This window comes from Neolamprologus brichardi, chromosome 3 (assembly GCF_056152115.1).
Source record: "Neolamprologus brichardi isolate AB-2024 chromosome 3, ASM5615211v1, whole genome shotgun sequence".
Lineage (NCBI taxonomy): Eukaryota > Metazoa > Chordata > Actinopteri > Cichliformes > Cichlidae > Neolamprologus > Neolamprologus brichardi.
The window spans coordinates 58,909,954-58,925,897 of NC_142106.1; the positions used below are offsets into that span (position 1 = coordinate 58,909,954).

The following is a 15,944-nucleotide window of genomic DNA, read 5'->3' on the forward strand; positions in this document are numbered from 1 at the left end:
GGCCTGTATTTGTATAGCGCTTTTCTAGTCCCTAAGGACCCCAAAGCGCTTTACACAACCTGTCATCCACCCATTCACGCACACATTCACACACTGGTGATGGCAAGCTACATTGTATGTATGACATGTATGTATGACATGCTTTGTACTGTTCTGCTGCAGTTTGTGACACCTGGTTGATGAGTTGTGAAGGATGATGAAACAAACACTTCACTCAATGTTTTTCTTCTAAACTGAATGTAATTTTGGCAGCCGAGAGTTTTTCACAATCTATCCCAGCTGCAAATAGGAACACAACAAATAAATAACTTTACCCACTTGGATCCTTATCATTCAAGATTGTGAAAAGATTCTCTACTCAGAGAATACTGGTGATTTTAGATGAGAGAGATGATTTGGAAGATGATGAAGGGGAAGAGTTTTCACAACTTGAGGCCTTTTGTCTTCACTGTATAGGACAGAGAAGACAGGAAGGGAGGGAGAAGTGAGGAGAATAACACACAGGAAATGGTCTTGGGCAGACTCAAACCAGGCCCTGGAGTCACGACTCTAACTTTCAGTACATGGGTCACCTGCTCAGCCAGGTAAGCTACAGCAGTCAGCAGTGTGTGAGTTAATTTGAAGACAATGATGACTATAAGTCAGGTAAAAAAAAAAAATACTATCATCAACCAACAAGGGGAAAACAGTGAGCTTGAATGACCAAGTTTTGACCAAGGGTGGCTCACTCCTCGGTCTTCTTGCCCAAGGAGTGAACCACCCTGCATGGCTATCAAAGTGGTGCAACCAAGGCCATCATAAAGTACAGGCCATCCAAGCTGATTTTTAACTTTTCCTCCCAGATACCACCTTAAAAATCATCTAGATTAGGATATGTTGGCTGTTCTAGATCCAATCACAACAAACAGAGAGCTGTTGTGTGTCCAAGGTGAACAGGAAGAGTATATACATGCATAAAGTCAATAAAGTCAGAAGGTTTGCTTTAGACTGTAGTGCAGTTTATCATCAAAGACTAACAAACAGGCACCATTCTTCCAATAAACGGCATCAAGTCTGACTTTAGTTTACTTTTTTTTGTTCTTTGTTTTTTTAATCAAGATTACATTTTATAGCAACCACAGCAGAGATAACCAGGGAAGGTGTGCTTGAGGGTATATAGCTAAAACAGCTGGTTTCAGACTGAAGATGAACTGAGGTGCTGCACCCAAGTCTGCAGGTTCAGGGAGGGACAAACATCTGCTGTAACCAGATTGGAGTGAGAGGAGAGAGCAGGCCAACAACAACAAAGAAACAACAAAAACACTGTGGAAGACCGAAGCAGAGTTTAGTTTAAAGTGAAACTAAGGATGTTTCTCTGGCTGCCATGATTCACTGAGTAATTCAAATGCTTTCTTTAATGCAGGACCCACCATGCATGTAAAAGCAAGTGTTTCACCAATATTTGTGACTAAAAATAGACCTGCAGTAGAAATGTATCTAGGAGCATGCATGTGAATATAAAGTATCACAACATTAGGCACATGCAGCCTAATTGTTTAAACAAAAACTGATAACATAACAGCAGCAGTGATGATCAGAGTTTATGGTGAATTCAGCGTCTCGAGTACACCGAGTTCTGGAGGCATCAAAGAGGTTATATTTGTATTGGAGAAATCCCAAAACTTTAGGATACAAATTCATACAAAGACATAAAGCCTGGGGAAATAAATTACTGACACAGTTGGATGTCAAAAGTAAAGACATGAGTACAAATGTACTCACAGAGCTTTGTTGGAGGCTTTGACCACTGGCAGAAGCCTCAGAAGAGCCTCCTCTGAAGCAGAGTATTTCTTCAGGTCAAACACATCCAGATCTTTTTCTGATGACAGTAAGATGAAGACCAGAGCTGACCACTGAGCAGGAGACAGTTCATCTGTGGAGAGACTTCCTGATCTAAGGGACTGTTGGATCTCCTCCATTAGAGAACGATCATTCAGTTCATTCAGACAGTGGAACAGATTGATGCTTTTCTCTGCAGACAAATTCTCACTGAGCTTCTCCTTGATGTACTGGACTGTTTTCTTATTGGTCTGTGAGCTACTTCCTGTCTGTGTCAGCAGACCTCGTAGGAGAGTCTGATTGGTCTGCAGTGAAAGACCCAGGAGGAAGCGGAGGAACAAGTCCAGGTGTCCATTTGGACTCTGTAGGGCCTTGTTCACAGCACTCTGGTGGAGAGACTCTGTTTTTCTAAAAAAACTAGACCGCTTGGAGGTTGTTTGTTGCTCTTCCAGCAGATTGAGTCCAGAGTTGATGAAGGTCAGATGGACATGAAGAGCAGCCAGAAACTCCTGAACACTCAGATGGATGAAGCAGAACACCTTGTCCTGGTACAGTCCTCTCTCCTCTTTAAAGATCTGTGTGAACACTCCTGAGTACACTGAGGCTGCTTTATTATCGATGCCACACCCTGTCAGGTCTGATTCATTGAAGATCAGGTTTCCTTTCTGCAGCTGATCAAAAGCCAGTTTTCCCAGAGACTCAATCATCTTCCTGCTCTCTGGACTCCAGTGTGGATCTGTCTCAGCTCCTCCATCATACTTGACCTTCTTCACTTTGGCCTGAACCACCAGGAAGTGGATGTACATCTCAGTCAGGGTCTTGGGCAGCTGTCCTCCCTCTCTGGTTTCCAGCACATCCTCCAGAACTGTAGCAGTGATCCAGCAGAAGACTGGGATGTGGCACATGATGTGGAGGCTTCGAGCTTTCTTGATGTGGGAGATGATCCTGCTGGCCTGCTCCTCATCTCTGAATCTCTTCCTGAAGTACTCCTCCTTCTGTGGGTCAGTGAACCCTCTGACCTCTGTCACCATGCCAACACAGTCAGGAGGGATCTGATTGGCTGCTGCAGGTCGTGTGGTTATCCAGAGGCGAGCAGAGGGAAGCAGTGTCCCCCTGATGAGGTTTATCAGCAGCACATCCACTGAGGTGGACTTTCTAGGGTCAGTTAGGATTGTAGTTTTGTGGAAGTCCAGAGGAAGTCGACACTCATCCAGACCATCAAAGATGAACACAACCTGGAAGTCTTCAAAGCTGCAGATTCCTGCTTCTTTGGTTTCAGTAAAGAAGTGATGAACAAGTCCCACCAAGCTGAACTCTTCGTCTTTCAGCACATTCAGCTCTCTGAAAGTGAATGGAAATATGAACTGGATGTCCTGGTTTGCTTTGTCTTCAGCCCAGTCCAGGGTGTATTTCTGTGTTAAGACTGTTTTCCCAATGCCAGCCACGCCCTTTGTCAGCACTGTTCTGATTGGTTCATCTCTTCCAGGTGAGGCTTTAAAGATGTCTTCTTGTCTGATTGTTGTTTCTGGTCTGTCTGGTTTGGTCCTGGATGCTGTTTCAATCTGTCTGACCTCATGTTCATCATTGACCTCTGCAGTCCCTCCCTCTGTGATGTAGAGCTCTGTGTAGATCTGATTCAGGAGGGTTGGGTTTCCTGCTTTAGCGATCCCCTCAAACACACACTGGAACTTCTTCTTCAGTGCAGATTTAAGGTTACGTTGACATACCGTTGGAAAATGTTCTGGAAAAAGAATGCAAAACATTACGTCTCATTTTTTTAAAGCATGGATATTTGGCTACATGTTGGTCCATCTCTTAAGACAATACCAAATGTTCTAGTCATCCATCCATCCATTTATATTTTTCTGCTTTTCCAGGGCCGGTCAAGGAGGCAGCAGCCTAGGTAGAGAAGCCCAGACAACCCTCTTCATGACCACTTCCTCCAGCTTTTCTGGGGGAACATCAAGGTGTTCCCAGGCAAGCAGAGATATATAATCTTTCCAGCGTGTCCTGGGTCTGCCTCGGTTTGACATGCCCAGAACACCTCATTTAGTAGGCACCCAGGAGGCATCCTTGTCAGACCCAAACAACCTCAACTGGCTTCTTTCAATGTGGAGGAGCAGCGGCTCTGCTCTGAGGCCATCCCAGGTGGCCGAACTTCTCACCCTATTCCTAAGGCAGAAGCCAGCAGCCCTTCAGAGGAAGCCCATTTCCACCGCTTGTATCTGCAAACTTGCTCTTTTGGTCACTAATATAAGTGAGGTTAGGGATGTAGATCGACACGTGAGACTTTTGCTTTTAAACTCAGCTCTCTCTTCACCATGACAGACGGGTACAGCGTTCGCATCACTGCAGCAGCAGTACCACCAATCCGTCTGTTCTCCCGTCACTTGTTAACAAGGCCCCGAGATATTTGAACTCCACTTGGGGCAGGAACTCATTCTTGTCCCAGAGTGAGCACTCAACCCCTTTCCGGCTAAGGACCATGGCCCCAGATTTGGAGGTGCCGATTCTCATTTCCACCACTTCACAATCAGGCATGAACCGTTCTGGTACGAGCTGGAGGCCATCATCTAATTAGGGCAGCAGAACCACATTATCTGCGAAAAGCAGAGATCAGATTCTGAGACCACCGAACACTGCTGAATACCTTCTCCAGGTCCACAAAACATATGTAGACTGATTGGACAAACACCAATGCATCCTCAAGTATATTTGAGGGGATAAAGAGCTGATCCAGTGTTCCAAAACCTGGATGAAAACCAAACTTTTCTTCCTGCATTCGAGGTTCAGTCGGACAGACGGACTCTCCTTTCCAGCATCCTGGCATAGACTTTCCCAGGTAGGCTAAGGAGTGTGATCCCCCTATATTTGGAACACACCCTTGGGACCTCCTTCTTAAAGTCTTCAGGAAACCTCATCCACCCCAGGTGCTCTACACTGTAAACCCTAAAGTACAATGGGCTCAAAAGTTTTATAATCATAGAAATCAAAAGTAGCAACCAAGTCAAAACACCGTAAAAATTATAAGCAGATTCAACTTTTACTTAAGGGATCTTTATTAGAATAGAAAGTTATGAGCAAATAAAACCTTCGTGTCAAAGTTATTAAGTTAAGAGGCTTGATGACATCATGGCGTACGTTTGTGAACCTGAACTACATACTCTGAAAAGTTTTCAAGATGGTGGAGGTCTGAAGCGAAGCAAAGTGAAGAATAGCAAAGCAAGAGAATATGTAAGTAAAATGAAAGACAACGTTTTCTGTTTGTTTTTTTATTCTTTGAGCTGCTGTCGATTGTTACCAGAGGAATGTTGCATCCGTGTTGAGTCATTTTGGTTGAAAAACTGAAGTTTTTGTCGACGAGTCGGCGCACATTTCTGAGCTAACTGCTCACTATTTTAATGCAAGCCTAAATTGAGACTAAAATGCCAGTTGCAGCCACGTACCAGTTGTTGGGAATTATTATTGCCAGTGGTTTACTTATTTTCACAATAAGCTTTGTTATATGGTAATGGTTACGTTTTGGTGAAATATGTTTTACATATTAACCCGATAACCGCCGCGGTGTAAATGTGGGCTAAGCTAGCTGTCTCATGGTAACGTGAGTTGTGGTTTTTCTTTTCGTTCGAACAGCTTGAAGTGGGATTTGAGCATTAAACACAGTTATCGCCAAGCTCCGAAGTAAGTTTTTTTTTTTTTTATTGTATTTTAATATTGTTGTGGTCAGTGCAGCAGCTGTAGTGGAAGATGAGCTTGTGGTAGGCAACATTCCCAAGTGGCTGATGCATTTGTCTTGTTGCTCGGATTGTTTTATGTCTTGCATCTGGACTATCCAAAAAACCTTGTTAACACATTCACATTCATCCAGAAACCCCTGATGGGCCTTGAGGATGGTAAACAGTTGAAACCATGTCTTTTTCACCTCAAAAACAATCTTTTACTGCCAGAGTAGCACGTACAGGTGTTGGCACTATACTGCTGGCAAAATTCAAACTGTTCCACTGAAGTTGATGCCATGACTAGTTGTACTAAACTGTAATAAAGTTTCATACAAAGTTCTGTAGGTTTAGGACATCTGCTGCTATCTGTTCCCCATAGCCTGAGACATAGACTGAGACAAACATGCCTCTCGATAGCTTTTTTTATATGGTGGGTGTTCTATTTAACTTAGTCTTATAATGAAAACGTGGAAGAAAATGCTCATACATATTTTTTTGTTTTAAAGGTTTCTATTTTTAAAAGTTTTAAAAGGGAACAACTGGAGAAAAAACTGATGCACTATATTATTTGTTATAAAAATACTATTTATGTTGAAGTTTAAGGGAAAAGCTAAAGAGTAGATTGAGACTATTTATTTGGTTTAAATGTCTAATAAAAATGCCTTTTATTAGTTTTATAACAGCATCAGGTTGATACTTTTTTTATGTTGTTTCCAGAATTATTTTTAAAAGAGAGCAAAGAAAAGGCTGAAGCACTATATTGTTTAACATTTTCACTGTACAAGTTGTACAATAAGCAGTAAAAACATGTTCAAATGCAGAAGCATGTAAAGTTTTGTGCAGGTGGTTATAAATAAACTTGCAATTGCAAATCTGTCTCAGTTTCTTTTCTTTACAGAAAGACCCTGTCTTTCTGTATATGAAAGACAGACAGAAAGACAGACTGTCTTTCAGAAAGACAGAAAGACAGAAAGACAGACAGAAAGACCCTGTCTATGAAGGGTTACACTTAGTGTGAAACCCTTCATAGGTTACACACTAAGTGTAACCTATGAAGGGTTACACTTAGTGTGCGCTTTAATAGGTAATTAGAGTTTATATAAGTTATAATATTTAAGTTAGTAAAGTAATGAAATAAAGTTCAAATAGAATAAAAAATACAAGTTTAGTGAAATTGAACTTTGTAAGTTACTTAAATACTAAGTTACAGGTTGGAGGTAGTTCAATTCTTTGATCTTATTCAGGTCATATTTTTTAAGTTACAGTGAACTTATAGTTTTTAAGTAAGTTAACTTAAAAATTATTATGTAATCAGTTTCCTCATGAATGTTGAGTTCACTGAACTTATTCGGGTTTACAGTGTACCCAACAAGGAGTCATTTATCTCTCTTAGGGACCTCGCCCCCGGAGACAGGTAAGTCGTCCCCTCCTCCACAGACTCTGCTTCTTCTACAGGAGGAGGAAGCCAGTGGGATTAAGGAAGTCCTCAAAGTATTCCTTCCACCGCCCGACAATATTCTCTGTCGAAGTCAGCAGTGCTCCACCTGCACTATACATACACTATGCACAGAAGTCCAAAACCAAAACACCACTCGGATTCAGATCCAGGAGGCCGTTCCTCCCAATCACGCCCCTCCAAGGCTCACTGTCATTGCCTACATGAGCGTTGTCTCCCAGTAGGACAACAGTGGTTGTTTAATGACTGATGAAGTCATCAATCAGCTTAAACGCTTACAGAAATGCTCTTACTGCAATAGAGACGGTCAGCCAGCTCCTCCTGCTTCAGTCTCCTCAGGAAGTTCACTGTGATTGTCACAAGTGCCTTTCTGCTCCTCTCCTCCTCCTCATCATCCTCCCTCTGACTCTCTAAGCATTCTGGGTAATCTGGACTCAGAACCTTCTGGATCTTCTTCAGCTCGTTCAAAAAAGTGATGATGTTGTCCTCCAGCAGCTGGAACAGAATACTTTATGAATGAACCAATCAGAGTGAAATCATGAAATCATGAAAACATGTAAACACAAAGTGTGGATCATTAACCTGATGTTTACACCTCTGATGAAGTCTCAGCTTTGTTTTTATACCAAAGTAGTTTACACGGAGTTTGTAGTTGCAGAGAAAGACTCAAATCATTTGGAATTAAATGTTTTTCATTTACAAGGTTTAGAGGTTCTTTCAACAGTGAAATTCAAGATAAATAATCATGATTATAATATTTCTGACTGAGTCAAAACTGAATTTGTGAATCAGAACTGAATCATTGTAAAAATCTGCAAAGTACACAAAGTCTGTACTTGTGTTTAAGTAGAAGGACAACTACTACTATTAAAAACTACTCCAGTAAAAGTTGAAGTACTCATTAAACTTAAAAGTAACAGTAAAAAAGAAAGCAGCTCTTTGGAGGACGTTTCTACTTTTAAGAAGTAGAAAGTTCAGATATTTGTTTAAAAATGTACGGAGTAAAAGTAAAACATAGTTACTACTCAAGTAAACTACAGATACCTGAAAATAGTAATTAGGTTATGTAATGAAGTGTTTGTACTTTGTTCTCAGCCCTACAGACAATCCACTGGTCTACAAAGAGCATCATGGAGATGACTGTGAACAGAACAGATGTAACAGTAGTTGTTGTACATGTACAGACCATAAATATGGAGTCCAGCTGTGTTTGATGCTGCTGGGCAGACTGACCACTGGGAACCTCTGAGCTCTGCTGGTCCACTCTGTGGAGGAAACATGAAGGATTAGATCAACACAGGATAAAGATCCAGGAGTTTCTGCTCAAATAACTTCATCTGAATCAAGTCTGTCAAGTTTTAGACTCTCAGATTCTGAAGATATATTTTCTGTTTTCTATTAACTTTCTTTCATCAGTGATGGAAGTGATGATGTTGCAGAAGCTCAGAGGAAACTTTGAGACTTCATCAAACTGATAAATTCACTCACTGGAAGGTAAAACTGTGATGAACCATCAACTAATGCCCTCAGGAGGCCAAAGGTCCCTGAATGTAACTGTGCAGTAGATTCATCGAGTGTTTGAAACCTGACGACTTCCATATGTTTTCATTCTACACACAAGAAGTCCTTTTCTCATTGGTTTGATTTGAGTTTTCATTTGAGTTTTCTGAGTCTCGTATTTGGAGTCGAGTCTAATCAATGATCTGACAGAAGAACATTAAAAAGGATTTACCAGTGCTGTCAAAATTAACATGTAGGGTTAGGGTTAGGGGGTTCATCTGTTATCATGATTAACATGATAAAAATCTTTAACACGACACATCTGGAATGCAGAATGACTCAAAATCCCTGAAATGTTTCTATCAACGCACTTTGGGCAGTTTGTCCAAGTAGAGTTACCTTTGCACACGTGCAGATGTGCAGCACATCTGTTAGTGACGGGCAGCTGAACCAATCAGCTCAATATGGAAGATGATAAACACACACTGACGTCTTGATGGAAAGTTTGAGTGTTAAGGGTGAATCTGGGACCATTTCGTGACCTTTGCGTTTTTTAATTCCACGCCATTTCCACTGTGTTTAATGGAATATAGCCAAATTTTCAAAAATTTCTTAAGTTTCTTAAATGAGCTTAAATAGCTGAGCTACAGACATACATCAACTATCGAACCTCGTGGCCGATTTCTGCCCGATTGAAACCCATTATAAACGCTATTTTTCATACCACCATTATTTTAACTACGATTAATGCAATTCTCTGAGCGATGGTGACACTTTAGAGTCTGGCCCTTAAAATTTTATTTTTTCATTTGTCCACCAGATGGCGCCATTTTTTCATATTTCAAGCAATGAACAAACTTCAGCAAAAATTACAGATTTTGAGCATGTCGTTCTGCAACAAAAAGTGAAAAAAAAATGGTGTTGTGTGTCACTATCAGTGTTGAATAGTGATGTTGGATAATAGTAACTGTGCTTTTTTTTAAAAATATAAAGGCCTTTATGTCTAAAAAAGGAAAAAAAGACACACAAACACACTTTTTCTTTCAAAAGTATTTTCTCTCAGACGGCAACACTGCAATATAAACAAATTAAATAAAAGCAAGGACCAAAACCAAATCACAGTTTATTTTCCCTTCAAATACAATTTTTAAAAACTGGTGTGGTTAAATCACCTATGACCCGGAAGTAGTCACTGACGGAAAGCCATTTTGTGCTATGGAAACAAACCCTGGAACAGACGCATGGAAGAGGGGCGCATTTTTTTTTTTTTCCAACGGTCACAAATCGGGTAGCGACACAACTATAGTAACAAATAGTGAGCGAAGAAGAGATCCAAGGGAACAGTCACAGTGGAATTTCGAAGAACTGATGGAGAATGGTGAGGTTGGCCACCTTGCCATTCTCGCCGAGAACGGAGGCGAAGTCTCGGAATAAACACCCCGCTTGCAGTCGGGAGTACGAAAAGTGCTGATGTTTTCGTGAAAAGTAAGTATTGTTCCATTACCATTTAGTTTGAAGGTTACATCAGAAAATTATATTTTTAAATGTTACGACGTCCTAACGATCTTTTTTATTTGTTTACTGTGCATGTAAAAAAATAACAAGACGGACCAGCCGACCAACATGAAGGATTCTGCACATTGTGACAGAAGGAATTTTCTTTTCACCGAAGCACTTCCAGCTTAAAATATCACAATAATGCAAAGCACTGATGACACAACTGCCAAGTGGACAAACTGCAGACCTGTTAATATTGTTACTAACATAGTTTTTGTTCCTCATGTCAAAGACTTGAAGAAGAGTGACAGAGTGTGTTAGACTGCTGCATGATCAGTGCCACCTCCACAGACTTGTGAAGAAAATGATTGTTTTACAGATGGGCTCAGATTCAGGATCAGCTGAGGAGTTTGTGGCTGACAGAATCATGCATGTACAGAGCAGAGCCCATCATTAGCATGCAGGACTGTCCCTGGGGGGGTCGGCTCATTCAGGAGGTTAATCAATGTTTACAGAGTCGTTCAATAAACATGATAAGGGTGTAAATTTGCCCTTTTCTCTCGAGTCTGTTTGCTCATGTCAAAATGGTTGAATGTGGTGGAGTAAAAATGTGAGATGTCAACTACTTTTTTTCAATATGAAATGTTTGCAGGGTCTGACAGGAAGTGGACGGACGCTCTGATCACTTCCTGTTTGCTGAAGTGGATTTTAAGTTGTTTAAAAACCAAAGGCTTGTTTTAAAAGACAGTTTAAATGGGACTGAGGGAACGACATGTTTGTACTGCAGTTTATATCCAACAACATCGAGCAGTTTAATCAGAGAGTTCATGTTACTAACAGCTCACCTCTCTGCAGCAGACACAGGCTTGACTTTAAAATTAAAGGGACGATCTTTAGACCGGTCACTCTTATATGACACAGAGCTGGGTGGAGGTCCAGGCTGGTTCCTGTGAATAATGATGGAGCAGTGATGTGAGTGCTGAGCTGTGACATGGAGAAGAGTCATGGACAGTTAGAGATGGTCATCTCACCTCTGAGCTTTGGTCTGGCTCTCATGTTCCCCACACAGAGTGCTTTTAGAGGGAGGGACTCCCTCCTCTCTGTCCTCACACTGATCCATGCTGCTCAATTCACATCAGCTCACACACACTTTCTACCTTCACCTGCAGAGGAAACACAAATCATTCATGTGCACATCAACTGAAATCCTCCTTTCCATCATGTGTGCTGTCCAAATATCAGCTGCTTCTTTCCTGCTTCATCTCAGTGTCAGCTGAATGCAGTCAGACAGCAGTGTGAGGCAGAGGAAGCTGCCATCAGCTGCTCTACTATCAGTCCACTAGATGGAGCCTGAAGCACACACGATGCATTCACTGACACACACTGATTCACTGTGACTGGAAGCTTCAGTCAGTTCAACACGTGTGAACAACATTTTAAACATTTCAGCTGATCCATGATTCAAAGAGGATCAGCAGAGTTAAAGCTTCACACTAATTATTCCTGCTGAGTTTGCAGAGAACTGCACACACACTGATTTACTGCTAATGAGAAGCTTCTTCCATCCAGTAATTCATCATCCATCAGCTCTGCTGCTGCTCTCAGTCCTGGACTCTGATCACAAACTAAAAGCAGCTTTTTAACTCGTGTCTGTAAGAGCTCTTAGTGTTAGCTTAGTGTTAGCTTAGTGTTAGCATGCTGTGTGGATGACTGAGAACCTTCACAGGAAAAATGAAACACACTGAACAAAGAATGCAAGACTTTCACAATAAAACAGCAAACAAAGGAACGCAACACTGACACGTGAGCTTGACAGAGGAGTGGAGGAAAGGCAGACGAGAGTGAGCGAGGGAAAGAGGAGACAAGAGAGACATGACAGGCTGAGGAAATATAGAATGGAGCACCAGGCCTCACACAAACACACACAAACACAGACACACACAGACACACACAGAGACACAGACACACACAGAGACACACACAGACACACACAGACACACAGAGACACAGACACACAGAGACATACAAACACACACAAACACAGACACACAAAGAGACACACAGACACACACAGACACATACAAACACACACAAACACACACAAACACACAAACACACAGAGACACACACAGAGACACAAAGGGAATCTAATGATCAAGGAACTAAACAGGAAGTATAAGAAACTCAAAGCAGCATAAATAAGACCGTAAATGAACCAGAACATAAACCATAATACAAAACACAAGAAACCCACAGTGTTGGGTCAAAAGGACCCAGAACCATTAAAGTTCTTTTCTTTGCTCTTCACTGTTTGAGTGCAGACAGACTCCACATTAAACTATGACAGCATCGTCCCTGCTGCTGCTGTCAGACCTGTTATTCACTCACTGCTCGCCAGTGTTTCTAATGAGTTTTACTCATCCATGAGAGTTTAAAGCACTTACAAGCAATGTTCCCTCTAATTTTTCATGTGTCTGAGCGAACACACAAACTCCCTGAGCGATCCACTGTGAGTGACAGCAGACATGTGCACTGTGGTCACGCCAGCGTCGAATCCATCCAAGTTACATGTTTATTAAAGTAATCAATTTACAGCATTTACATTTCTGTTAAACTACTTTTAATTAACTTCTTTAGCCCACTTACAATGAAAATGAAAAACAATCTTGTTCATGATCTGTGTAGTATGTTAACACTATTGGAAGTAAAAAATAACTTGAACTCCAATTTAGAAAACACAACTTTATTTTTTCTTTTTATAAAGCTCTGACTGTATTATGAGTCTGTGGTCTGGGAGAGAGTCTGTAACTCTGTCTGCAAAATACAGTAAATAATGACCAATGTTGGGCAGTTAATTATATAGTTACTTCTTCAAAAAAGTTACTCAGTTTTGCAAACAAAGTGTTTTGCAGCTGTTTACCTAAAAATGCAGCATTTTTTTAAATAAACATTTCAAACTATTTACAGAACAATCAGCTGTTCTGCATCAAATCTGATGCCACACAAATTATTTGTGCCACTCCAAAAAATAATTTCTGTCCACTATGAGATGAAGGAGAACAACAGCCTGATACCTGCAGGCCTGACAGCAGCAGATGTGTCACTGCTGTAACACCTGTAACACTCAGCAGTCGCCTCATTGTTCTGACACACACAACAACAGTATTGACTACACTACACACTAACTACACACTAACGACACACTAACTACACACTAACTACACAACATTTGCTCTAAACGTCTCAAATCTCTCACATCTCAAACACGCCGTCACTCCGTTTCTTAATAACTAAATGCCATGTTTTGATTGGTCGACATGGTACATTTTTCGACCAATAGGAAAGGGTGGGGATTTTTGGTGTTGTTTTTGCTCACAGGCTTTTGAGCGTTTTCCTTATAAAACGCCGTTTTTTCCGTTTCTTCCTGCAGTAAATATAAACAACGACAGTATTCAGGAAGAAAACCAAACATTGCAGATATTTTATCATAACTCTGGTTTTACGTGGCCGATCAACACAATTGAAAAACTGGTATAAAGTCCACACTTTTCCCGTCAGTTGTTCCGTCTGTCCTGCTCACATCTCCAATGGTTGTACACGTTGTCATTAACGTGGCTTCACTCCACATCAGCCGCTTTGCTAAAACACCAACACATATTTACTTTAATTTCAATTCAGGTTAGAATTCTTTTTGTGTGCAACACAGATTTTCTCTGCGCAGAGACCATGCCAACAGTGCGCAATTGCACACGTGCGCAGCTTAGAGGGAACATTGCTTACAAGGTGACTACCAATAAAAATGAGTGTGCTTCACTGTCAGAGTTACGGTGATTCAACCAGTAGGCGAATGACTTGATAATAAAAATATTTGTTTGATGCTTTGCATTGAGGCGCATTGTTGAATTTGCAGGGACACAATAACCACAGATCAACTGTTCAAACCACTACAGTAGGGAGCCATGTTATGAATAATAAACAAATAATACTACTACTAATAATAATAATGTTAATTTAAGTAATTGTTGAACATCACATATAATGTAACAAGCAGTAAATTCAGGTTAAGTGCATAATCAGCATTTGGAGGAGCTTCTTATCCTTCTCTTTACTGCTCACCTCTGACAAAGTGTTCACACAGTTTGCTAGCCTCTTTCAGCCTGCTAGCTATGCTAACAAGTCTACTACACACACTTGACTCGGTCACATGACAGACAGCAGAGATAGCTGCTCTGCTAGCTAAGCTAACTCATGTTAAAGGTCAAAGAAATGAGGCGATGCTGCTGGGAGTTATGTCACAGACTAGCAGAATTTAGTTATTCAGCATAATATTTAATCCTTATTATCTGCTCCTCTCACCTCTGTTTACATTTGAAAAAAAGAACATTTAGCCAACAGTTTATTAGCTTTGGTGAAATTATAAACAGGTATCAACGCGGTCACCTATACTGTCCTTTAGTGCTGGAGCAGCAGGAACACCAGTTAATCCAAAATCTCCTTTTCTCTCTAAAAAAGTGACAGCAGACTGAGTCAAAGACAGAAACCTTATATAAACACCAAATATTCACTTCCTGATCCAGGATTCAAAGAGGATGTTGAACTTACTCAGCTTCTTCTTCTCATGAACGTCTTCACTCTGCAGCTCTGCTGTCTGGACCAGGTCTGTGTAGAAACAGAGAAAATCCTCTGCTTCTTCTCCGTCAGCAGTCATCTGTGTCTGCAGGCTGCGTCAGATTAAACACTTCACACCAGCAAAGAGGCTGAAGCTCACAGGTCAAAGGTCAGCTGCCACCCTGTATATAACAATTCACTTTTGAACAGTAGATAGCCTGTAGGCGTCTCTGCAGTGATAAACAGTTTACACATTAAACACTGAACCATAAAAGAAGCTTAAGCTGCAGCTCACAGGTCAAAGCTCAGCTGCTGCACCCAGTTATGAGTTTAAATAAATCATTAATCATTAATCATGATCTTTTCCCTCTCAGCACTTTCACTTGGCCTTGGGGTGTTTTGACTGAGCTACACTGTATGTTTCAAATGTTGTAAATAAATTGGGAGTTAGCGCTGGGCGATATGGCCTAAAATCCATATTGCGGTATAATTTGAAGCACGTGCGGTAACGATATATATCGCAATATATTCTTTTCTTCTGTATAATATTTTTTCCACACTAAAAGGCTAAAAATCATTTAATTTTCTCAAAAATCAAGAGTGTGGCTTATGTATGAATTCTGTTTGTGCTTACTGACCTCGAACCGATTTGGGCAGAAATCTGTTAAAAATGTTTTAGTACAACTTTGGTAAGCCGCACTGCTTGATGGATTGTCAGAGCATTACTGCTGCCGTAGTGAGGAGCTTCACGGAGGAATCTGGGTCCAAAACTCCGTCTGCTTCAGGTCCCAAAGTCAAAGGAACACTAAGAGTTAAAAACGGTCTAAATTATTTCATCTTTAATTAAATCATCAGCGTTGCTGCTTTAGCAGGTGTAACAATTAAGTTTAACATCCATGAAAACAGAAGTTATTAAATTTAACGGAGTTAGAAGTTAACAGGAAGTTAGCTCGCTAGTTTACACCTAAACATTTCATACCATGTTCTGACTGAGAGATTTCTGAAACTAATTCAAACGTACAGCTCTGCTACCACTTCCAACATAAATGAAGACAGAAACTAAACAGCAGTGACGTTTGTAGGGTTACTGAAGTTGGACTACAGACACACACTGACCTTTCATATAGTCAAAGGAGTCAATCAAACACAGCTAGTTGAGTCATTTCTTGTGTGAGTCTAAAGTGAATCTAGTATTTGAAAGTCCACTTTCTGTATTTGTTGTTGAAGACTTCTTCAGCTTCTTCTCAAGGACATCAGCTGCTTGTTTGGCAGCAGAGGCAGTTAAGAAGCTTCCTGAAAAACACTGAACAGTGAGTTCACTGTGGCATATGATAAATTCAGCTTTC

General features: G+C 40.8%; 1 protein-coding gene across 9 annotated transcripts in view; it reads right to left on the reverse strand.

Annotated features, from left to right (window-relative positions):
• Window positions 1–15,944, reverse strand: part of LOC148105978 (protein NLRC3-like) — a 663,817-nt gene that overhangs the window by 155,430 nt on the left and 492,443 nt on the right. Inside the window, exons 6-7 of one of the 9 annotated variants that reach the window (XM_087837934.1) lie at window positions 15,589–15,598; window positions 1,762–2,218 (exon numbers count right to left, since the gene is read on the reverse strand). The exons of 5 other annotated variants lie outside the window; for them this stretch is intronic. In XM_087837934.1, coding sequence (XP_087694060.1) covers window positions 1,762–2,218; window positions 15,589–15,598 — 467 coding nt within the window. Of the gene's footprint in view, window positions 1–1,761; window positions 2,358–7,400; window positions 7,489–15,588; window positions 15,599–15,944 lie in introns of all 9 variants that reach the window. 3 more of the 9 variants (XM_087837920.1, XM_087837921.1, XM_087837928.1) reach the window with 3 other exon arrangements.